The sequence below is a fragment of the Anser anser genome (genome assembly GCF_964211835.1).
Source record: "Anser anser genome assembly, chromosome: 27".
Taxonomy (NCBI): Eukaryota; Metazoa; Chordata; class Aves; order Anseriformes; family Anatidae; genus Anser; species Anser anser.
In genome coordinates, this window is record NC_139748.1 from 1,672,031 (window position 1) to 1,696,317 (window position 24,287).

Below are 24,287 nucleotides of genomic sequence, written 5' to 3' on the forward strand. Positions count from 1 at the left end.
TATCTCAGCCCCCCCCTAACCCCCAGCTTCGCATTGCTGGAATTCCTGCAGTGCTTGCCTGGATGGGGCCACAGACCACAGCACCTTAGGCACTTATCCACACCTTTCATCTCCTCCAAGCTGCAGGGAGGAAACAGTTGCTACAAATGCTGGTGATAGAAGTGCTGTCCTTGAGTAGCTCTTAGCACAGCTGCATGCAAACTGAGCAGAGGACAAAAGCTCCTAGCACTAAGGCAGTCTTGCTTTGTCCAATGCAAGTGACATAGGATGTATGGACTAGATGATCTCTGAAGATCCCTTCCAACTGTACTATTCCCCGTATGTTATATATGCATGTATCCAGCAATGAGTTTCAAAAGTGGAGTGTAAGAGGCTAGTAGGTGTTACAACAAGACCCAGGTGATTAGCAAAAAAACACTTATGTTTTACCAAGGTGAAGTGCTTCATTAGAGCAGTATGATTATTTTTCTTTCAACCTAAAAGGTCTTAGACCCCCAGTTCCCAGGTCTGCATACTAGGATGTGAGCACCTGAAGGTTTGCAAACACCCCCATCGCTGCTTTTAGCTTGCCACCTGCACTTCTGCCTTCACCAGGCATTAACAGAAGTGAGACCAGGAAAGAACAGACACAAATGGCTTTAAAACAAAGACCCGTGTATTTCTACTAGACTATACAGAGGATGCCTGTAGGATGAAAGGTCAGTCTCAACAGCAAATACAAATATATTTTATTTTGACAAAATTTCTCACAAAGGGTAGACACTTATTTTGTGGCATTACTGTGCAAAACCTCAAGCAAAATGCACAGGCAGTTACATCCCTATCTTCTCAACCCCTTTCTTTGTGTACTAAAAAATAGGAAGACACTAACCAGTTTAAAAAACAGAACCTGCAAAAAGGCCCAGTGATAACCAAGTGTAAACAAAGAAAAGTGAATTAACCAAAGGGGTTTCATTTTGCAACGAATCAACTTTCCAAGTTTAAATTGAGGAAAGCACACACGTGCCTCTTCGACCTCCCCTTAAGAGAAACTGATAGGACCGCTATTTTTGATTTTTACAGAAAAACAAAGTAACATAGAGCAAGCAGTTAAAGAGCAATGAAGTGATTAATTCCAGAATCTCCCATTAAGTATGACAAGAAACTGGCCACAATAGAGACAAAATGGAAAGGTTATTTCTCTCACTTTGGTGCAAGTTTATTTATTTTGTACACTATCCATCCATACACCTGTGATACAAATTCTATGAACCTGCCACAAAGCATTAAAGCGCAACACACCTATTATTCTGTAGACATTTGCATTTTAATCTTCATCCAGTCTACATGGATCAGCAGTGATCCAACACAGACGCTTGCAGCCTGTAAAAATGCAGATGTCCGATAACCGTACATACATGAGGGAAAGAAGAGCAAAAACGTTCACTTTCAGAGAACGTGGCTCAAATCTTCAGATTAAAAAGAGACCTTGGAAGAGCTGGCTTTGTAGGGATTTCCGTAATGGATTTTGTAAACTCATTTTGTATAGTAAAATCTAAGCCTACAGGCTGTTTGCTTTGTGGAGGTCAGCAGTAAGGATACATAGGAGCACTTACTGTCTCTTGCATTACTATATCTTGCAGCATAGCGCCTTGAGCTGTTGGCAGATTTGACAAACTTACTGGAGTACCTGGAGTGCTGTATACAGGTGAAGGAAATGCTCTGCACCCTCAGCTGTATTTATAGTAGGGCTTTTCCAGCTAGGAAGTTTTCCAACCAGTACAATTAGTGATTGAAAACAGCTATGCTTCTGAACCATGAATGTGGTTTAATTAAAACAACCTATCAGTATATGCAGTCACAATAGGAAGTTTATGCGGCAGGAAACACAAAACACAAAGACAACGCTATTTGTTCCACAGTTTTCTCTGAGGCTAGAAAACCTGTTAACTTTGAAAGCCCTAGAAAAATGCTGCACTGGTTTAGGAACCATCTACTTGGCATAGGACCACATTTGTTTTTTGCACACAAACGTTTCATAAATCTCCTTATTTCCACATTAAGCATTCTGCATTTCTTTGCCAATCTTGTAGCTGAGAATTTTGTTCCAGTCTATCTTGGTGCGGGTGACAGGTAGCTGCCGGCGTAAGGCTTTGAAAGTGGTGTCTGACATAGTCTGGTAGTTCTCGCTGATTGCTGTCTGCAATGGCAAAAGTAGACTCAGTTATAGTAGTAAAAACATACTCTGGAAAAGTGACTCTGTTAAAACCACAAAACCCCTTCTACAAGGGGAAGGCATGCTACTGACTAGTTAATGCTGTCACCAGTGTGTGTGCAAGCAAGGGGATTCTATGAAACTCTCCTAAGGAGACATTGCTACACTCACAGGTGTTTCTGAACTATCTGTATCACATCTGCTTCTTGCACACAGGCTGGGATAACATAAAAAGCTTTCATGCATTTCCTTTTCACTATTTTTACCTGTCAGGAAAACTATTAGACTTGTCCACTCCCCTTCCATGCTTGTTCCAGGCATCGTTTGTAACCCTTTAATAATCAATTTTGCTGTATAGTTATTTTAATTACACATAGTTTTACAACTAGATTCTGTCAACAAATACTAATGTCCTTTTCAAAGTAATTCTTAGTAACAGATAAGAACAGATAACAGTCACGGTAAGTCAGAAACAGAATTAGAGGTCAATTTTTTGTACTTCCTTTAACTGTAAATGGAAATTGATATGATTCAATTGCATTTATTTAACTACTGATCTTACCTGATACTCATTTTCTGCGTTTTCTATTATCTTAATAAATTCCTTAGCTGTCTGGACATCACTCTACAAAGGGGAAAAACAGATATTTATATGTTCAAAAATAACTTATATGCAATGGATTTCTAATGCAATGGATTTCTCAAATAACAGACAGTATAGATGAAATGGATAATGTGAGGTGGCAGCTGCTATTTGTAGCTGGGTTCCTTCCACTCACTACACATCTCCATGGAGTTCAAGATAGTAGCTTAAGCTTGTGTTCCAAACTGAAACAGGACTGCACCCTAGTGAGCAAAAGGGAAGTAGGCCTTCATGGTACAGATTAGGGATTTTATGACGATTGCTCCCTCTACTGTACTACAGGACTACTTATTTTCCTTTAGTATACTGCTTTTATGTCTCAATTCTCTAGGATGTATATAAAAGGGCGTATTCTGCCATCTTTAACTGACACTCATAAGATAAGCTGTTCAATGGAGATTACACTTTTTAAATAGACTTCTTTTAAGCAATTAAGAATCTGGGTTTTCCATGCAACAATAAACACTACAACTACACTGACTAGGCACTCTAAAATTACATTAAAGTCAATGGAATGTAGTCATACAAGGGTATAATTCATGAGATATTCAAGAAACAAAATAGGTGCTTTATCATTAAAAATTATTTTGGCATACTTACTGAAACCTGTACAGAGTCCTGGATATCTTTATGACTAACCAGTTGAACATTACCATCTTCATAATAATGAACCTAAACAAAGACAGACAAAATGCAGGTTATCATTAACACTCGTTTTGTAATCCCTAGAGCCCCCAAATGCTACCAGAATGGCACAACAGCTTTGTTGTGCCAGTCTTCTCTGCTTACGTGGAGACTAAAAGCAGGAAGGTTTCATTCTTTGTCAAGACTGTTCAAGATTATGTTAATGAAGTAAACGCCTAGAGTTGAAATAAGAGCAATTATAAAAGAATTCATGGAATAGGTTTTAGCCGTACAAAGTCAAGCAGACTTGGAGGCATATAGGGTAATGCTATATAATAAGCCACAGGCCAGGTTGTAAGCAATGCCCAAAACGCTGAAGTTTTAAGAATTAATTTCCTGAATTGTTAGCTTAATAGTATCTTGACTCCAGAAGGACATCTCTGCTGTATTTCAGCATCTCGTTTTGAGTCACATGCATTAGTGTAAGGCAAGCAGCCTCTCCTGTTATTTCCAGACAATGCAGCTCACCTGGATCTTGAGCACTGCAGCCACCTGAGCTGTTGGTGGTGTGATGGTAAACTTCCATTCTGATCTCCAACGACCGTTCCTAAGAACAATCAAAGCATGTAAACTATTTCCAGTAAGTGCTAACAAAAAAGAGCCACATTAATGAGCAATTTATTCCTGCTATCTTGTGATCAGTATTGAAGTGCCTTATATGCCACTGAATTCCATTTCTGAAGCCCAGCTTGCCACAGTGCAGCTTCATTACAGGCTGGCTCCAATGCACTCATGCTTTGGAATACATAAGGGGGTGTCTATTCAGCTCTGCTAATATATTTTTCTCTAGGTAGGTCACTGAGCCTCACTGAAAGCTTTAGGGAAGTGCCAAAGGGCTTGCAAGGAAAATAGACTAAAGGATGAGAATCAGAGCTCCTGGGGAAGCCCAAGGCTACTTGCCCTTCAGACCCCCAGTAGAGATAGAGGAAGGGTTTGTTTGAGGACTAGTAAAGGAAGAAAATGCACTGTTTAAGTAGCCTTACCAGAAATTTTTGGGCTGGAACTGGTGGCTCTCAATACAGGCAATAATTGTCTGCTGTCCATCTATAGATTTACCATAAACCTGCATTCAGAAAAAGAGTTAAAATGGCACAAGAGCTGAAGAAAACCACTTGCAATTTCTGTTCTTGGTAGCACTGTGGAGGTTTCGCATTGTGGTATCCCACTGGGAATGTTAACCACTAGTTACATTGTCCAGCACCTCCACTTGCAATCATGTGCAAATAATGCCTCCGTTACCTTAATGGCAGGTGTAAAGGTGTTTGGCAGTCATAAATATGAACAAGGTGGTCTAATAAATCTCTACCACTATGTGCATACCAAGATATTTGCACCCTTTTTGAAATTTGTTGTTCTAAAGTTAGCGAAAACACTAGTGAGGATGGAGAATTCAAACAACACTGCTTAGCAGCAAGTCCACTCAAAGTACTGAGTGACACCGAGCTAAGAATTTTCAACAAAACAAGACGGATACTCAACAGTACAGAAGCCATTTGGGTAATGATCTTTCACATAAGCTCTCAATGCATTGTCGCAGGCATCTCTCCATTGTTTTAAAGCTGATTCTGTGTCTTCAGGCTGGGGATCACTTGCTTCTTTCCTTAAATGATCAAACTTAAAAGAGATTTTGTTTCTTGGGTCTAAAAATCTGCCGTTGCCCACATCACCATGTTCTGTGATTAACACCTGTAAAATAAGAAATTGAAATTAATACATTCTTATGCTGCTATAAATGTGTTTTGTCTATTTGAATAGTTATCCATGTCTCAATGGATGGTCATTAAACTACAAAATCACAAAGAAACATGGATTTTCAGTAATAATTTCAACTAAGAGTAGTTGTGGTGAGGCTGTGAGCTGTCTGCTCTTTGCAGTTAATATTGCACTAGTCTTCTGTCCCAGAAATGACTGTATTACAGTAACACATACACTTAGCTTAAAGTTGGGCACCTTACAATACAAACAAGTGGTCTTGTTTTTAAAATTTTGTTTTTCTTCCCCATATCTGAAAGAAACTAAGAATTTTTCTCTGGAATTGACTGTTTATTGTCATGTTCCATGTTGTACTAGATCTCTTTCCAGCTGAGGAGGGGAGGTAGATGTGGCTACTTCTGATGCATACAAACTAAAGTAAACAGACAGCAAAGCAGCACAGTAACTTCTTTCTCCTTTGTCTTATTCATCCCATTTCTCTGGTTTCCCAAACATTGGCTCACTTTGCAGGTTGTACAGTAGCTTCCTCTTGTCAAAGCTATTTCTATGGACAGCCCTCTTAAAATATCTGCCTCCCATGAACATATCTGGGACACCAGGAAAGCTAGGTCAGTACTTGGCTCAGAATAGAACAGATGGTCAAGCCAGCTTTCTATCTTCTGTAGTACTTACTTCTTGCTCTCAAAAAAAAATAATCCTGTAAAAAGTCCTACTTCAGTGTGTAGGCATCGAGATGTTAAAACTAAAAGCTTGGGCCATTCTAGAAGAGACAATGTTCCCTAGTCTTTTTATAAGAAGCACTATAAAAGGGAAAAGCTTTGCTGACATGGATTGGGCAATAATACACTGATATATTCTAAGATACAATGATTTTTTTTTAGGTAACTGGGGATGGATTAAAATGCAGACCATAGCATAAATACTACTAAGAATCCACTACTGAATCACAGTAGGAACTGTGAGCATGTAGTAACAATCTTTAATCAATCATACTTGAACTGGAATTGCAGTGACTTTGGTGTGGGGCTCTACTTAGCAATGAATTAGTTACCAGGTAGTAACAGACAATGCTTTAAGGGAACATTTCACCTATGCCTCTCATACAAGAACAAAAACTTGGTAACGTGAGGATGATCTAGTGGAAGGAGGAAAGATGATTTGCAGGTAGCACGAAAATCGTAAAGATATTGATGAAACAACACATTTATTCCTTCTGTATAGTGCAGTAATACAAACATTCAGTGTAAAGCTTTCCCTTACCTGGTCATCATACCCTTCTATCTTCACAGGAGTGAACTGATCCATGTTGTACTGTGCAAATGCACTGTTAAGAATTAAGAGCATGAACTTTAGCTGTACATTCACATTTATTTTCACTCAGGGATAAGTACGTGGTGTGATTTATACTACAGAAAATTTCAACTTAAACTTGCAAATAATACACACTAGCACTCTTAAAGGATTTTTCAATACCTTTTATTGATGATAGCTACAAAAACACCCGGTCTAAAGTCAGATTTATTTAGTGATGACCATGAAAGTACAGAGTTCAAAAGTAGAACAGCAGGCAGCCTGAGGGATAATGAGCAAGCCAATGCAAAACAGGAACACACCAGCTAAAATTTAGCAGTAAGGTAAACAAATATGAGTAGACTAATATTTACAGCAAATTTTCTTCTGTCAAGACCTGCTCACTGATCTTACAGCTCAAGGTAAAACCTTAGCATCAAAAGGCTTGTATGCATAACCTTGAGACACCTGATGAGACTGCACAAGTAAACAAGATATTCTGAAAGTATTTTTTGAGGGCAGTTTAAGCTCTTGCTAAGGACTACTCAGTATTTCAGGCTTCACTTGCTTAACAAACCATGCTTCAACAAGATCAGACATTCCTGCTGCTGCAGAATTACGCTTTTTGGCAGATTGCCTTCCTGTCAGTTTCATATGGCCTCTACACCACAAATTCCAATTTAAGCCTTTTAAAAAGAATCAGCCATGCCTTTTGTTATATATATTGTTGGGGGATAACGAACTACAGCAGACTGCTCTCAATAGAACAAATGGCTTGCTTTGTCACAGAATCATGGTTGTAACTCAATCACCATAGAGAAGCACACATTTTATGTCTGAAACATTAATACTTACTGTGCTGCTCCTTCCCTGAGAAGATTGTCATTGTTGAGCAGTAACCGGACATCTGGAGAAAAAAGGTTGTTCAGATAGGTTGTTGGTTTTGATCAAATGTTTCTTTATTTCATTTTCAACTGTACAAAAACATGAATGATTAAAATCATTTCATCAAGCATAAGTAGTCACAGAATGAGTGCATGCTTTTCCCTTACTTCTACCTGACCTTAAAAACAACATATAATGACATAACCATAGACTCTCATAGATGAAATGTGAAGAAAATGCTACTGATCGTTTTTCTTCATTTACTTACCATTGAATACTTCATTGAATTCTCCAGGGGGTGCATGAGTGATGAATTTTGCAGCTATACGCACCTACAATGATGCAGAGAAGTAATTAAAGACAAAAGATCGTTTACTGAATTCATACATACTGCAACCTACACTGAAGCAATTCACCAACAAACCCAAATCTGACAGTAATAACAAGCCCCATGTTTAGGGAGAAATCTAGATGTCTCTTCCAAGTAGAAATCATCATTCTCATAAGCCTAGCCCTTTTTTTTCAGTGCAAAGAAACCCCAAATGTACTCAGCAAGAACACCAAACTCCACGTGGGCACCTGTTAGAATGGGAACTATTCAACCTTCGTAGCTGTGTCTTTTTAATTTTTTTTTAAAGAATATAAATGCTGGCTGCCCACTCTTGGTGACGTTTCTAAACATTTTTTCCTGGTCTTTGCTAGTAATCAGGAACCTAAATGCCAACACATATAAAGAATAAGAAACCACTGCAGTAAAACTGATGCTTTAACTAGACGGCAACCTACAGCGTGATCACACCGCTAAGGTGTGTCTGACACACTGCAAGACTTGTTGACTCCCTGTGATGCAACGCGTTTGCTGCTTACAGCTGGCTGAAGGAGATGCCACTGACTCACAGCAAACAATGGGTGGAGGATGAGAGGTTGATCCCTCTATAAACTGAGCAGTAAACCAATTACATCAACTGCCATTGGATTCTATGTGGATCTGTTTATTCTGTCATTCTAAATATCTCCTGTGGTACAACAAACACCCAGTGCAGGATCCTTTGGCTCATCTGAAGTATTCTTGTACTGCAGAGAGCACAAGCTACAGCTTAGATGTTAGCAACCATAAAGAAACTTTGCAGGTGGAATCCCTCTCCAAAGGCAAGTGCAGTATTATAAACCTTGGGAATACAAGGCTAGGAAAGGTAAACCAACCCTGTTCTTGCTACATCCTTAAGTACCTCTCCAAGCCTTGCAATGTTGTGTTTAAGCATATCTGTATGTATATTGATTATAGAAACAGAACCATAGAATGCTTTGGGTTGGAAGGGACCTTAGAGACCATCTAATTCCACCCTGCCCTGGGCAGGGACATCTCCCACCAGACCAGGTTCCTCAAAGCCCCATCCAACCTGGCCTTGAGCACTTCCAGAGATGGGGGGGCGTCTACAACTTCTCTGGGCAACCCATTCCAGTGCCTCACCACGCTCTGAGTGAAGAATTTCTTCCTAATATCCTAATCTGAACCTACCCTCTTTTAGTCTGAAACCGTTACTCCCTCTCCTATCACCACACTCCCCGGCAGAGCCCCTCTCCTGCTTTCTTGTAGGCCCCTTTTTAGGGACCTGCTCTTCATCTGCATCATGTGTCCTGTGCAAAAACATCGAGTGGACATACTCAAACTTTTAGACCTTAAACCTATTAGGAAACAGTGGAAAGCTTGTTAAAACGCACGCTGGCTTATCAAAAACGTGCTGAATTTGGAACTGGCCAGGGCTTTCTTTCAGAACATGCTGGTTTCTTTTTATCAAAGCCATGCTGTACTTTCTTCAAGAGCTACTGCCTGTTTGGAGTCTCTGGGTAAGAAAAAGAACTGAGAACTACTTCCTGTAGTGTGCCAGCATTTCTGGCATGTGTTCTCTTGAGGATTACTTGGTACCCTTCTTCTTTGGCATGTTACTCCTTCCCTTATCTTGAAATAGCATTTTATTGGAAACTGTACCATAGTCTAGCCATGAGCTGTCACTAGTGAAAGAATTAAGGCATCTGGAATTGGAATTGATACAATCAGTAAGTGAAAAGTCCAGCTGGCAGGAAAATACCTGACTATCTGTAAACTTTGAAGCTGTAAAAGCAAAAGTAAAGTTTTTTAAATTTTTCTTTAAAAAAAAGAAAAGCCTTCATTGTATTCTGAAATCCAATATACTTGTCTTGGATTATTAGGGTTTAGGTGGCCTTTGTTTGATTCCGTTGAAACTGGTAAGAGTTTGTTTTTATAACCAAATCTTTAATGGTTTTTACAAGACAGAAGGGAATAAAATCTTCTTGGACAAGACTTGAAACAGGAAATGTCACAAAACTGGATCTTTACCTTAGAAGGATAAAAATGTCATTTTTCTTCCAAGCACAGCTAACAAGGCTGTGTAAGAGGCCTTCTTGCTCAACTAGATGCTTATTGAAGATGACTACAGAACGTTTGCTAAAACTCTGATTACTTTCCTACTTTCCATTTGAGCAGTAAAACAAAGATTTATGTATATATTCAACTATTTCATCTGAATTACTGCCACAGCTGGAAAAAAATTGCTGCTTCAAGTCTTCCACGTTTTTAATTAGAAAAAGTTGTATCACTTATGATGATTGTGATGATTTAAAGTAAGCCATGAAAGGAAATACACACCTGTCCAAACAAAGGGTATATTGCCTTATCGAAGCAGTATCAAGTAACAACTCTGTCCTTACTGGGCAGAGCTGCAGATAAAAATAGATCGATTTCCAAATTAGCATATATTTAAAAAAACAAACAACAAACAACACAGCATGTTCTTTATGCCTGAAATAATTCTGCAGTATGAGTGGAAAAAAAAATGTACTGAATTTTTTCAACTTGTCAGTGACTTGTGTAGTTCATGTGGAAATATACAAAACGTAAAGCCATTTTCTCCTGATTATCTGCTTTTAGATAAGGTTGGTAAGCATACAGCAATCCTAAAAATGTACTACTTATTGTGTGAGAATTTTCACGATTTAAAGGACTGGAGTTAGGACTTATTGGTTACATAACCTTTTTAGATTTCACTATTGAAAGCTCAGATGGTGATGAAGTTAACAGCAGTAATTAAGAAGGATGCTTTTGCTTTCTATCCTCTGTGGACTTCACTGAGAGACAGCCCTGAAAGACTTGACATTATACCATGTGCTTTTCTGAGAAAGTGCAAATGTAAGCATTAATAGAGGCGTATCAGACTGCGCTAAAGCATTTACAGATACCCACTCCATGCCAAGATCCATTTCGGGGGAGGACTGGACTAGACCATGCACTGTGAATTAACTCTCCAGATGAACAGATTACTTTTTATAAGGTGTTTAAATCAACATATGGAAAACCAAGGCCCCTAAAAGCCATGAAAAATGACACTATGCACTAAAGCAACAATGATGTGGCTGCAGAATTGTGCTGTACGTGGAACCTTCATAAAAGGGACAGGGGCTTTAACAGGTTGACTTTTAGGTTGATAGTTTCTGATAGACATATCCTTGGGGAAGGGAGCATGAGAACAAAAAAATATTGCAGGAGTTTTAGCCTTCCACCTCAAAGGATGAGCAGAACACAAAGGGGGCTCTGCCTTTCGATCAAATGTCCTCACAGAACCAGCCATGAACAAACAGCAACCACTGCACGTGAAAACTGTTCACTCTTTTAGAGCATCCTGTGCACCGACTCTCCTGTGAAGCAATAAAATATAAAGTACTTAAATCAAACTACTGAAATCAGGACTGGAGTGCAGGAAGCAGACTGTGAAGTACTTAATCCTAAATGTCAAGCATTTGAGTTGCTGTTACTTGTCATTTTTAGAGTTGATTTGTTTCAAAGTGGTGTCAGCACAGCGACAGGATGTTCGTTTGCAGAAGCACAAAAAGACTTTCTGTAAACTGACCTACTTCCTGGCCATCATTACCATTTCAGGTAGCTCTGCAGTAAGCTAGCAAAACTAACTTCCTTTTTCTAAAATGGGGAAAGTAGCTGACAGGGAAGCTGCTCAACTACTAGTTTAAACTGGTAAAATGGCAGCAGAAAACAGACAACAGGACACACCGCAGTAAGGTTTAAACTAATGAACCCCTAGCTTTCCTAAAATGCACCTACAGAGAATAAAGCAGTGAGGTTTATAGGGGTGAGAGGTGTGAGGGGAGGAATTAACTTTATTGCTCTTTTGTTTGATTTTCTTTGTTGTTTCCTGAGTGGTTATAAAATGGATACTATAATGAATCTTTACTGCATGTTTCTTTTTCAGAATCCTCACAACCTCGCTTTCTACCTGTGCCAGGCATGGAGCTACTTTAAATTGATGCCAGGTTGCCTGAGCCAGGACATGAAGTAGAACACAGGGCCCAATTTCAAGTGAAATCCCAGCTGCTTTGACAAATAAAATATCTGGACACACGTAGTCCTAAAGGGCCTCCTGCAGGATGCGTCTTCCCTGAAAGTGCTTTGAAAGAAGGCGCAATGAAGCGATGGTTTCCATTGCAGCAGTTCAAATGAAATTTCAGCCAAATGCCAACAGGTTAAAGATTTTTATACTATATCGGATAGATTTCAATAGCGTACTGATGACTACACGTTCTGCTCTGGAATACTTATTTCAAACAATGGTCTAAAACGTTAACAGCCGAAGGGGACCTCTGAGGTTCTCTGTCACAACTAATGTCGCCATAATGAAACTGAAAGCGGCAGTTTAAGAGAGAAATTAAAGCCGGCTCCAAACTCCCAGATCTTTGAAGATCCCCAAGCCTCGACGCCCCGCAGGATTTTAAGAAACGAAACGAGCCCATCTGCACGGCGCAGGGAAGGGAAGGCGGCAGCTCTGCCTTCAGCTACCGCCCGTCGGTGCTCCCCGCTTCGGAGGAGGCTGCCCCGTTCTTTGTGGCAGCTCGGGGCTGCCCGTGCGCCGCCAGGAGCGGGAGGCACGACCCGTCCCGTTCCCCCCCCCCCCCCCCCCCCCACGCCCCGCTCGGGACTCCCTTGAGCGGCACAGCCCCGCCGTGAGGGCGCCACGCTCGGGGGCGGGCGGCCTGCGCCGCCCTGTCACGGCGGCACCGGGGCTGCGGCCCCCGCCCCGCTGCGGCGCCCCCCGGCCTTCCCCCGGTCCCGTTGCGGCCCGGCCCGGCCCGGCCCGGCGCAGCCCCCCCACCTTCTCGTCGTCCGACACCCGCTCCTCCAGGTCCGCCATCTCGGCACCTCTGGGCCCGGCCCGGCGCCGCGCGGAGCATGCCGGGCGCTGAGGCTGGGCGCCGGGCAGGAAGCGCGGCCGGCGCCATCTTGGCTGCGGGCAGACGTCGCGGGGCGGCCATCTTAGGGGCGGGCGGGACGGGCCTTGTGGGGGGAAGGCGGTGAGGGCCGGCCCGGGGCTGGCGGGGCGCGGGGTCTCCGCCCGCGGTCTCCGCCCGCCGCCGGAGCGGGGCCGCGAGGCGCGGGGGGTCCCGGCTGGTGACCGCCGAGCCCCGAGGGCGGACCCCGCCCCGCCCCGCCCTTCTCCCGGCGTCCCCCGGCGGCGGCCATGGCGGACGGCAGCGGGACCGGGACCGGGACCGGGACAGGGACAGGCAGCGGGCGGGGGCCGCCGTGCCCCGGGGCTGCCGCGGCGCTGCGGCGCTGGGAGCAGCTGCGGCGGCGGGCGGCGGCGGCGGCGCCCTGGGCCCGCGGGCTCCTGGCCGTGGCCGCCGGGCTCGGGCTGTGTTACGCCGTGCTGCGGGTGCCGCTGCGGCTCCGGGACGGGCTGGCCGCCGGTGAGAGGCGGGGGGGCCCTGCCCGGGGGGGGCCCTGCCCGGCCTCGTTAAGAATTTACACCGATTTTTTTTTGGGGGGGGGAGGGGGTCACGTGGAACCCAGTCGGCTGTCACAGTTACGGAAGGACAGTAGCAGACTGAAGGGGTTTTCTGATAAAGTGACGTAACCTGTGAAGTTACGCGGGCTGTGCTGTGTGTTATGTCGGCGTAGTGTTTCACGCAGTGTTTAATAAAAAGCTCTTCGTGTGTTTCAGTTCTGCTCACTAAGTCTTTGTTTTTTGTGTTTCTTAACAGTGACTGTGTTCTTAAGCACTTTGACTCCAAAATTCTACTTTGCCCTTACAGTGACCTCATCTTTCATATCTGGCCTGATATTTGTAAGTAGTCCACTGTTCTCCTCTCCTTTAACAAATTTAGCACCTCTAAGATTCTTTCATTAAGGGTAAATGCAACAGACTTTTATCAGACTCTAGAGGGTGCCTTTGTACTAGGAAGGAGCTTGTTACCGAGTATCTTTTCCGATGTATAATCAGTACTCTTTTCCTATGTGTCTTGTACGTTTAGGTGAATCTGGGGAAAATAACTTGAATCTGTTTTAAGGAACTCAGGCTTGCTTTAACTGTCCATTTTGTGCTTTGTTATTTGGGATTAATTTTGTAAAGTGAAAAAGCTATATCCATGTTGTGCCTGCATGTGCAATTTCCCTGTACAGCACACTTTAGTGTATAAGATCGAGGCACTTTCTGAAAGGGCTTAGAAGTTATCCTAACAACCTGGGGGGAGAGTAACGTGATTAGACTAAAATTTACTTTTTTTCCAATCTCTTCTATGTTACGGGGGTAATTCCACATGACAAGACAGGCCCGAAACAGATAATTAGTATTAATTTGTATGTAGATAGGTCCTGCCTGTAATAATTTGCAAGGGGATGTCCTTGCTCTGTGCAATTTACTTTTCATCTCTGATGTTTATGTTGCAAGGGTGTTGCCTAAAGAAATTTCTGATGCTTTTTTCTCCCATAACAGGTATTTGAGTGGTGGCATTTCCGAAAATATGGCACATCTTTCATCGAGCAGGTATCTGTGAGTCATCTGAGGCCCCTCATTGGAGGTGTGGAAAATAGCCCTCCAGCACCAGCAGCGTTCTCAGTTGGAGAGAATGAGACAAACAGACAGAATATGCCAGGTGATTGTTAATGTGTCCCAACAGTTTTCATTAAGCTTGTAGGCGACTGGCTCAAATGAGTTGAGTTTTAAATGGCTTTGACTCAGCATTAGTGCTTGTAGTAATTGGGGAAAGGCCTATGCCTTACGATGTGTTTTATTACTATGATAAAAGAAATCAAGTGATAATGTATCTTTGATCTAAAACATTCGTTATTAAAAACATCATCTAGAAAATATGTTATACCTTCAGCTAAAACTGTTTAAGTAACACTAGATATTAGCTATTCTAAACATGTGCAAGGTAAAATTGCTTGAATGTAAATGGCAGTGTTTAATCTTTCCCACGTGTGCTTTTGTACCACAACAATGGTGGGGAGCAAAAATATTTAAGTGATAGGAGAAATTCAGGGAGATGATAAAGATTGTATGATTGTGCTCAGGTCAAATAAATCTAAGATAAAAACTGCTTTTTAGAGTAAGATTGCATTTGCATTACTGCATTTTAAATCAAGGTGGTAATATTTCTGCTCTTAACTCAGTAAGTACTTTCTTTTCAGAGTGCAAGGTGTGGCGAAATCCTCTTAATCTTTTCAGAGGGGCAGAGTATAGCAGGTATTAACTATCTTAGTTTCCATTGCATGTTTTTAAAATTAATTGGGAGCATACACATGACTTCTTTGCAGGGCTTGTACTAGTAATATTGGGAGACAGCTGAAACCTGTGAGATTATAGGGGTGATTGATGCCAATCCTGTGTTTAAAAGGCACCTCTCCAAGCTTTGGCAGTTTCAATGTTAAGAATGCAAATATTATTGTAAACATCATCATTTATTTGAGAGTAAAGTAGGAGAAAAGTATTCCCGGAATTATTTTCATCTTCTTTCAATAACTCTATGAAAGTCATGATCTTACAGCTGTTACAGTTTTATTCAGAGGCTGACACTGATTCAGAATCTTAAATCTCTCTTATTAAACAGATACAACTGTATTTAAGTCTCCTAGTGTTATTTTGTAGAAAAAGCTGCTTCATAGGAAGCTGTTTTTCAATTTGATTAGGACTTCGGCCTCAGAAAGACTTTCCTTCTGCAGGAAGCCTGCTGGCAAACTGTTAAGATTATGGAACAGGAGTACTTGAAAACTTCTGATTAGTAACTCCAGTGTTTTATTAATAATAACGATAATAAAATCTGCACTAGCTTGTAGTTAAGCACATCAGATACCCTTTTTTGCATCAGCGTTACTATTTACTAGCAACGCATCTTACTGAAATTTCTCCCATTGAAGATACACGTGGGTGACTGGGAAGGAGCCCCTTACATACTATGACATGAATTTGTCTGCTCAAGATCATCAGAACTTTTTCACGTGTGATACAGATGCCCTTCGGCCTTCAGATACAGGTACCAGTGTCATATGCATAAGGTACATAACAGTTGGAATATGTAGAGTGGATATATTTAATACACTTCAAGGTAGTACAAGCTGTCATGTCAAATATTTTCTGAAATAGTTTTTCTCTACTATCTAGGAGCTTTAATAGGTGGTGTTAGAGAAAAGATGTTTTTTACTTTGTGCTTTATCTACTAAGACTATCAGGATCCTGACATATTTTAAGATCTCACGCTTTTTAAATAATTAACAACCTGGACTGTATCCTCAAAAACCAATGAAGTGGTCTCATTTGAACTGTAATAATGAATAGTGCAGTCTCCATTATTTTGTCATTGTATTCCAAATGTTTAGTGCAGAATATGCTCTCTACCTGGTTATTGTCAGACTAGGTGTTAGCTATTACCAATTTGTCAAGTTCCGGAAGCATTACTTGTCAGCTAGTTGTGACATGTTTGATATGAATGATGTGTTTTTGTTTCACAAATGGAGTGTATTGTCTCGCTTACTAAGCCAAGACTAATATTTTGTTTCCAAAAGAAAACTCAAACATTTTTCCATGGTGTTCTTGCTGGACAGCAGAAGGTTTTGTTCCAAAAGAAACATGTATAGATTCCTCAATTTTCTTATCATACTTTGAGATAGGCCAGATATGTAATTCCATGAACGTAAGGTTTTGGACTTATTTCAGAACTGTTATTTAGTGTGAAAGCTGTTAGTTCTGCACTGAAAATGGTAGCTATAAGTAAGTTGAGTGTTTTTTGCTAGAAACTGGCTTCCAGTTTGGGATTCCCATTTTTCCCTAATGGAAGAATAGTGGGGAAAGGTTTAGAGGTAATTTCACCCATTCTTGTTGCCTCCTGTAATGCTTTCTAATAAGGTGATAATGTAGTGTATATTGAATTGGCTTTGCTGTGTGGCTAAGCTACTCAGAAGTGCTTTGTAAATTTAGAAACAAGCTGTTTAACCCTTTATGATCTGGCAGTTGTCTCAATACTGAAGCATTTTATGCTTATTTCATACTTAAGTATGCCTGTGCAACACAGAGCTTACCTCTATCATTGTTTCTTTGAAGCTCTGTTTGAAAGCTTAAATTAAAATTCTGTGCAGGTCTGTGCAAGAACCTGTGTTTAATGATCGCTCCTGCCAAGCTTTCAACAAGTCTTGGGAAATGTTTCCAAAATCTGTAGCAATTTAGAAATTGTACATCTGTCTGGTTATGTAAGCTGTCTTTGCTTCTCAGTGTAGGAGTTTTTAAATGGTCAGCGAATAATCTTCCTGACGGTGTTGCTATCTTAAGTTAAGTTTCTGACATAATGAGAAGGTACAAGATTCTGCTGCTTTTGGTAGAAACTCTTGCTGAAGTTAAAACATTTATTTACTATTACCTACAACAGTTACACAGAAAACAGGAATTTTCAGAATAGATGTGAATGTTAATGCAGAATTGAGACTTGAGCAGCCAGCATTGCCTCGCCTTTTCTGATTTGCTACCAGGTGTTTCACCAGCCTGTCTGTATCTCACCAGTCTTTAAATGTTTTTGCAACAGTAATGCAGAAAGCATGGCGAGAGAGAAACCCTCAAGCCCGGATTAAAGCAGCGTATCAGGCTTTAGAGTTGAACAATGAGTAAGTTTAGAGTATAAGATCATTTGCTTTGTTTCTAATCTGAAAGAATAAATGGATTCATGTTGAGCACACTGTCAGTGTCTTCTAATAATAATAATTAACAAAGTTCTGCATAGCTGAAGGGGGATTTCTGTGAGCGTGAGAATTACACACATGGCTGTAAGTTACACTCAAGTATTGAACTATTGTAAATTTACAAATAGCTTTTGTTCTCCACTTTTATTAGGAAAGATTCCATAGCAATAACAAAGGAGAAATCTTAATCTTATATGAGATTATATGTGTATCAGTGGTGGCATTGTGATAACGCTATATTTGAGGTTCATAGATGCCATTCCTGTAAGGGATTTAAAAATACTCCTACAACACAAATGAAAGAATTCAGTGCACTTCTCTGATCCATTTCTTTATGTACTCTGGTTGTTTTTGTGTAATTAGGTCTATCTACTGGTTTTAAAATGCAAACCAAAAAAAAAACATCAGCAGAAAATTACCAGTGCATTTTAATATTTCAAGGAAAATAACCTTACTTGCTGTTAGAACTTTCTTTAGTTTTTCTCCTAATGTGTGTGTTTCTGTAAAACTGAAAAGTCTGTTTTCCTGACGCTATTTTAACGTTACTCAGTCAATAATCTGGTAGTTTAATATTGTCGATGTTTAGATACTTAACGTATGTGAAAACTCCCCGTTTCTGATTCTTCTGTACTTATTCAGAAATAGTGAATGTTGTCCCTCAGACTGATCTGTGGCTTTTTTCCTTATTACAGTTGTGCCACTGCGTATGTTCTTCTAGCAGAGGAAGAAGCAACAACTATTGTAGATGCTGAGAAGTACTTTAAGCAGGCTCTGAAAGCAGGAGAAATGATTTACAGGAAGTCTCAGAACTGCCATTCCCAAAGTCCACAGCATGAAGCACAGCTGAGTAAGCACTTTTAAATCAAAAACACTTATTTTTGTGTGAGCAGATACGTACAACTAAATTCATAATTAGTGATTCTAGTTTGATTTTTAATTCAGTGAGGCACTTCCTGCTTTTTTTAGTATGCTTGTGCATGTGCTCTATGATCTTACGTAGTACCCAAATGAATCTAGAAGGTGGCAGGTGTGCTGTGTATTCATCATAGGTTGTCTTGCTGAGGCTGGATGCGTTATTGTCTTGGAAAGCAGGGTAGATAGATAGAGCAGACTAATGGAACAATTAGCATTTGGCCGTAGCATCTTCTGTTTTTACACCACTGATGCGGAAAACAAACTTTTTTTGTCATTTAACCTATTTAAAAGTTTCTGGGATTGGTCTAGACGGGCCTTGGTTGGGACAGCAGTAGTGATTGTTATGCTTTTACATGTGGTTAGGAAGAAGGTTTTGGGATTTTTGGTGTGATTTTGGGAGAGGGAGAGTAAAGGATTAAAACTGGTAGATTATTGTTTTCCTCTTTTTCATCAGGAAGAGACACCAATGTACTGGTGTATGTGAAAAGGAGACTAGCTATGTGTGCAAGAAAACTTGGAAGAATACGAGAAGCAGTCAAAATGATGAGAGATGTAAGTAATAAGGAGTTGCTCCCGTTTTTTTCTGTTGTTTTCAGTCACATCGTTCAAACTGTTGGTTTAAAATCCTTTTGTAGGCATCATAGTAAATCTAATTGAATTATTTCCCAGTGAGATTTGCACATCACACTTTATGATTTTCTTGAGAACAGTTTTTTTTTATTTCTCATATCTGGGGTTCAAATTTTTGTTATATAATGTCGTAAGTTCAAAGCTCTGTTGTCCAGTTTCCTTTGTGCTTGGCTTAACAACTAACCTGTCAAAACAGCCAGCTTTATACCTCCTCCTAATTTTTCTTTCACTTGCCAAAGGTTTATCATAGGCTGTTTTTACATGGGAAAGTATTACTGACCAAATCAACCCACTGTGGGAGATATGCAAATCTGGGCTGAGAGCATGTTTTGTGAACCTCAGTATATGTATTTTCTAGTAGGTGAATAGAGGAAAAACGTGATGACTTTAAGATAGGAATAATGCGATACTTTTCATGTTGCTTACGTGCCAGTTTCGAATGCTAGAAGAGAAAAGAACATTGAAAAGAACAGCTTAAATTATGCTAATTTCTATTAAATATTTTTGGGATTCAAGTGAAAATCTATATGTGCCTAATATATTTCTTTTTACTGATTTGTAGTTAATGAAAGAGTTTCCACTTCTCAGCATGCTGAATATTCACGAAAACCTCCTGGAGGCGCTACTGGAGTTACAGGCTTATGCAGATGTCCAGGCAGTTTTAGCAAAGTATGATGGTAAGCGATGTATACTGGGAAATACTGGTGGTTTTGTATAAGTGCATAGGTGAACTGGGCAAGGCTTGCCTATCCGAAAGCAGATGTCTAACCAGTATCTCAGCTTTTTGACTTAGATTCCCTTCATCAGCAACAAGTAGGTATTTCCAGAGCGTGGGTTGTTTCTTTTATTTTGAATTGTGAGCTCAAATTTAGGCGACCTATAACCCATGCACACCTTTTATGTTAAGTTAACACTAATTCGTAAAGATATCTTGGAGCTCACTTTGCCTCAGCTCAAGGATTATTTTAATTCTTAATCTCTTCTGCATCCATGGTTATGCCTAATTTCATCAGCCTTTCTCTGTTAGCTCATGGCCTCCTAAGTAATTGATGTAAATAGGCTGAAAAAGGTAGTCTTCCCGTCTCTTGTGTTCCAGTCTTGGCCTCAAGATTCTGTAATAGTGAGGCTGCTTGCCAGAGATTAGTGACATACAAGCATGCTGCTTGCCAGAGATTAGTGGTATACAAGCTTTCGTTCATTAAGTGGCAGTGGTTTGCTTTCACTTTGCATCTGAAGTAATACATTTCAGGTGTTGTACGAGTCTAGAAAAAGGCTAATAAAGTATATCCTTACTTTCTTACTGTCCTCAGAGTTTTGCCACCTAGATAATGCCCACATCATTAGTGTACAAAGTGCTGCTGTCAAATCTGTCCATTAAATCATCTCTAAAATGGAGGAACATGGAAGGAGGATGTTTTTGGCAATTGTTCAACGCCCTTGAGGAGTCGATATGTCCTCTCTTGTGTTTCTGTTCTTTATAGCTTCAGGGAATAAAAAAAAAATGTTCTTGTCAAAATCCTGTGCCCATTTTCTGTGGTCACTCTAGCTCCCAGTTTCTTTTATTTGATCATCTGTGTTCTTCTGTGTGGGTTTTTATTAATTTAACAAAAACATTTGCTTTTTTCCTGGTACTTCTTTATCTTAGAATCAAAAATTGTGACATTTTCTTAAGAAAAGGTTTCTGATTTTTTTCTAAGCATCTGGAAAAATGAGTATGAACTTCAAACTCTCCATAGCCTCCCTGTGTTTTGCTTGACACGACAGCCAGACTTCTAGTAAGTGATGGACAAGCCCAGGATAGGATTTACAAAAAAAGCAAGAGCCATCTGACTATACACAACATGGTACTTGGGAATTAGACCCCAGACTTTGTCTGCTTTTAAAGTAAACTTGTACTGTGGAGTGCTAACATTCTAATCTATAATTGTCAGCTCAAACTTGGCCTCAGATGTTCTATAAAACCTACAACTAATAGAATTTTTTCCTATGCACCTGGAAAAGAATGGAAATTGTGTTCTCATTAAAATTTGTCTACCTGTCTGTAATGTAATATATTTTTGGTCAGCTTCTAGTAGGTCTCAGTATTTTGTAAAACTCCGTGTTAATGTTGCAAAATTAGGTAAAGATTGGAAGCTTATTTTAAACCTTTGTGGGTTAATACAGGACAAGCACACTGTTCTTAAGAGTATATTTATACACGCATTTCTCTTTGAATTCAGTTTCGGTGTTTTGGCTTGTTTTAGTCTCTTTACCATCTAACTACAACTCTGAGTTTTTAATCTGACGCTGACTGGTGACCAGAAAGAAGACTTGTGCACAGAAATTCAAAGTTTCTAATCAAAGTTGAAATGTTTCAGATGTTACGGTTATTGTATGGTGCACCAAAATAAAAATCTCTAAGCTCAAAGGAAATGGGTTTGAAAATGTCTTGCCTAAAAATCTTACAGCCTTATTATTTTATTTTATCATAGATATTAGTCTTCCAAAATCAGCAGCAATATGTTACACAGCAGCCCTGTTAAAAGCCAGAGCTGTTTCAGAAAGGTAAGCAAGCACAACTGTGAAAACAGTGGTTTGTTGCTAATCTTGGGTCATGCTGTAAAATATGACTTTAAAAGGTCTAAATCCAATGTGTAATATTTATATTTCTAAGATCAAGTTATGCATATTTTAATATGCATATATTTATGTATAATAATTAGCTGTATAGTTTTGTATAGTTAAGCATAATTTAAGGTTTATTTTAAGCATCCATAGAGTTAATACAGATGAAAGTATTTTTTTGAAGGCCAATGTACATGTATGCCTTTGTATAAATCTTGTTTTCAGTATCTTGCTTGTGGCGTTCATCAGTTCTTTAATTTGTGGATTGGGTGATAGGTAATTGTGGTGGATTTTATGGCATTTCACTTTCATTCTGATCCATTTAGGCAGCTGATTTCAGCTTTAACTCATGCTAGCTGATATTCTATCAATCTTATGAAAGACTTGGGCACTCAATCACTTGGGTGATTGACATGAAATTTCAAGAAGTTTAACATATCTTTGTTGTATGGGCTTGGATGACAGTCAAGATACCTAAATTAGCATGAACATTTGTCTCCTGGAAGCATTTATCTATCTTGATAAATCAGTCAAATTTTAATGAACTCTAAGCTTATAAAGAAAATAAACATCTGGATAGCTTTTATTATTTATTACTTTTGTTCAGTATGAATTTTCCTCTTTAGGTTCTCCCCAGAAACTGCCTCCAAAAGAGGGCTTAGTACAGCAGAAATAAATGCCGTGGAAGCAATTCACAGAGCTGTGGAATTTAACCCTCATGTTCCAAAGGTAAGAGTATTTTATTTGCTATTGGACCACTTTATTGTTTTCTAAAAGAAGTCATGTTATGTTGATGTCTGTTTTGAGCCTTTTTAGCCCCATGTTTTCCTGAAGTTGATTATAACTCTTGAGTTATTAAACCGTCTAGTATTTATATCATAAAGGTTTGGTTGCCAGAATTAGTTTTTTGTAATAGCTTATGTTCTAGTAGCGTTGCTACAAAAAAAAATTAAATTTGTCTAACTTGTTGGAAAATCCAGTAATGTGTTACTGAAGGCCTTCTGTTGGGTAAGGATAAATATTAACAAATATAAATTTAGATATTTAAAATCCCTGAAGCCAAGTTAAGTTCACCAAACAATGACCACTCGCAGTATTTCAAAATACTTTGTTATGCTTAGAAGCAAGGCTGTGCTACTCTGGTTAGTGGTAGATCTGTCACTTGCTCTCTTCGTTTTTAAACAAGAATAAGAATCAATACTTCTACATTTAACGCCTGTCATTACGTGAAGTGGCCAAGGTGTGGATTCCACTGAGCATGGTGTGAAAATAAAATTCTATGTGGCTTTTTACTGTACTAGCATTAGTGATGTGTTCAGTTTGAAACCTTGAATGCAGAAGGTTGGCTTAGTTCTGGACCTAATCCTCTGCAAATGATCGTGGAGTCCGGATGACTATGAAGGCTCGAATTATCCAACCACTCTATTCTGTCTGCCTGTCCAATCTAATAGAATGTGCACTGGGGAAGCTAATTGCTGGGAGAAATTGCTGCTTGTTTGCATGACTGATCAAGAGCGTAGCAAGTTCATTTCAGACAGTCTCAGACAGATTTTTCTTTTGCCTCTGCCTTTAGGGGAAGAAGATTATAACGCATTATCATCGTCTAAAAGTTTTTTTTTAAGTTTTGTTTGTCCTTCAGTTATTTCAGGAGTCTCGTATACCTTTTTAAAGAAGTTAGATATAATTTCAAACAGACTGTTTGCAAAATATGCTCAGTAGTTTTACAAACAATTGTGGAAACTGAATCCAGGTTTCAGTAACTTGATCTTCCTTTCTAATTGTATCTGTCCAGTTTTCTTGGTGAGTTTTTTATTACAATGTTACCTTGAAACACTGCTTTATTAGACTGCATGTCAGAATTTTATTGAGAACTCCACAGAGTTCTGAAATTCTTGTAGTCAAATAATAAAAATAATAAAAAGGAGGAGAGGAAGGTTACAAACAAGTGTAATAGCATACCTAGAGGATTGCAGTGGACTATTGGCGAAGACAAACTGGTTTTTGAATTTGCAATCTGTTCTGATCCATAGGCTGAAAATAAATGAATTTAGAAAGTAGAAATCCCTTTGCTCTGGTATCTGATGAAAGTGGTTTTCTTTACACGTAACGTTTTGCATAAGGAAAAGAATGTCTTTTTCTCTTTGTTCTCAGTTATGCTTTTACAAGGATGGGTTTTGTTTGGAAAGTAAGGAAAGCATTTTATAGTTCTAGAAAAATGGTACTCTAAAGCCATTTCAAATTAGAGATCTGTAACTGCATTATGATAATGTATGAAATATTCATTTCCAATGATCTTCTGAGTATTTTCTAAATTTTTATTGGGTAGAATGACTTTCTGAAATCTGCAAAAAACCAACATTTTCAGTGCTAATACCTTGCCTGCTTTATGGTTAAGTATGGACATTAAACCCTTCCGTATTCTGGAATTTTGCTGTTTATGTAGTAACATATGGGTGTTATATACGACCACCAAAACATAGAGTTTAACATCGGGATGTTGTGGCAATACTTGCAGTGGGGTTTCGTCACGACTTTGTATTCCCTTAAAGTGGTTAGGGCTATTGAAAACTGGGCACTGGGGAGAGCATGAGGAGTCAGGTCAAAGGGCAGATATTTGAGACCATTTTCCCACAGCAGCCCTGTGTGAGTGATCCTTTACTGTGTTAAAAAAAAATGAAGAAGATTAGAGGGGATTA

At 39.7% G+C, this 24,287-nt stretch overlaps 2 protein-coding genes across 6 annotated transcripts in view; one reads left to right on the forward strand and one right to left on the reverse strand.

Moving 5' to 3' along the window:
• The window catches only part of ST7L (suppression of tumorigenicity 7 like), a 35,534-nt gene that overhangs the window by 1,204 nt on the left and 10,043 nt on the right, over nucleotides 1-24,287 (forward strand). For 4 of the 5 annotated variants that reach the window (XM_083812404.1, XM_083812402.1, XM_083812403.1 and 1 more), the window contains 11 exons: nucleotides 11,693-11,962; nucleotides 13,479-13,561; nucleotides 14,210-14,369; nucleotides 14,908-14,962; nucleotides 15,634-15,749; nucleotides 17,289-17,367; nucleotides 18,135-18,289; nucleotides 18,812-18,909; nucleotides 19,550-19,664; nucleotides 21,459-21,531; nucleotides 22,218-22,320. In XM_083812404.1, the coding sequence (XP_083668530.1) occupies nucleotides 11,953-11,962; nucleotides 13,479-13,561; nucleotides 14,210-14,369; nucleotides 14,908-14,962; nucleotides 15,634-15,749; nucleotides 17,289-17,367; nucleotides 18,135-18,289; nucleotides 18,812-18,909; nucleotides 19,550-19,664; nucleotides 21,459-21,531; nucleotides 22,218-22,320 (1,047 nt within the window). In that variant the 5' untranslated portion in view covers nucleotides 11,693-11,952. Of the gene's footprint in view, nucleotides 1-11,692; nucleotides 11,963-12,948; nucleotides 13,185-13,478; nucleotides 13,562-14,209; nucleotides 14,370-14,907; nucleotides 14,963-15,633; nucleotides 15,750-17,288; nucleotides 17,368-18,134; nucleotides 18,290-18,811; nucleotides 18,910-19,549; nucleotides 19,665-21,458; nucleotides 21,532-22,217; nucleotides 22,321-24,287 lie in introns of those variants that run through there. The other variant, XM_083812400.1, reaches the window with a different exon arrangement.
• Nucleotides 634-12,865, reverse strand: CAPZA1 (capping actin protein of muscle Z-line subunit alpha 1). The gene is made up of 10 exons (XM_083812408.1): nucleotides 12,590-12,865; nucleotides 7,678-7,741; nucleotides 7,380-7,431; nucleotides 6,495-6,558; nucleotides 5,001-5,207; nucleotides 4,505-4,584; nucleotides 3,990-4,068; nucleotides 3,438-3,509; nucleotides 2,757-2,819; nucleotides 634-2,179 (listed from the first exon to the last, which is right to left on the reverse strand). Exons 1-10 carry the CDS (start codon nucleotides 12,626-12,628, stop codon nucleotides 2,039-2,041), a joined length of 861 nt encoding a protein of 286 aa, XP_083668534.1. The 5' UTR covers nucleotides 12,629-12,865; the 3' UTR covers nucleotides 634-2,038.

Bases quoted from the DNA above. Each gene is read 5' to 3' on its own strand.
- CAPZA1 (XM_083812408.1), bottom strand. From the start codon at position 12,628: ATGGCGGACCTGGAGGAGCGGGTGTCGGACGACGAGAAG. The intron at 7,432-7,677 runs GTAAGTAAATGA...TTTTTTCTCCAG, and splicing joins ATTCAATGAAGTATTCAATG to ATGTCCGGTTACTGCTCAAC. The intron at 5,208-6,494 runs GTAAGGGAAAGC...CTTATTTTACAG, and splicing joins TAGAAGGGTATGATGACCAG to GTGTTAATCACAGAACATGG.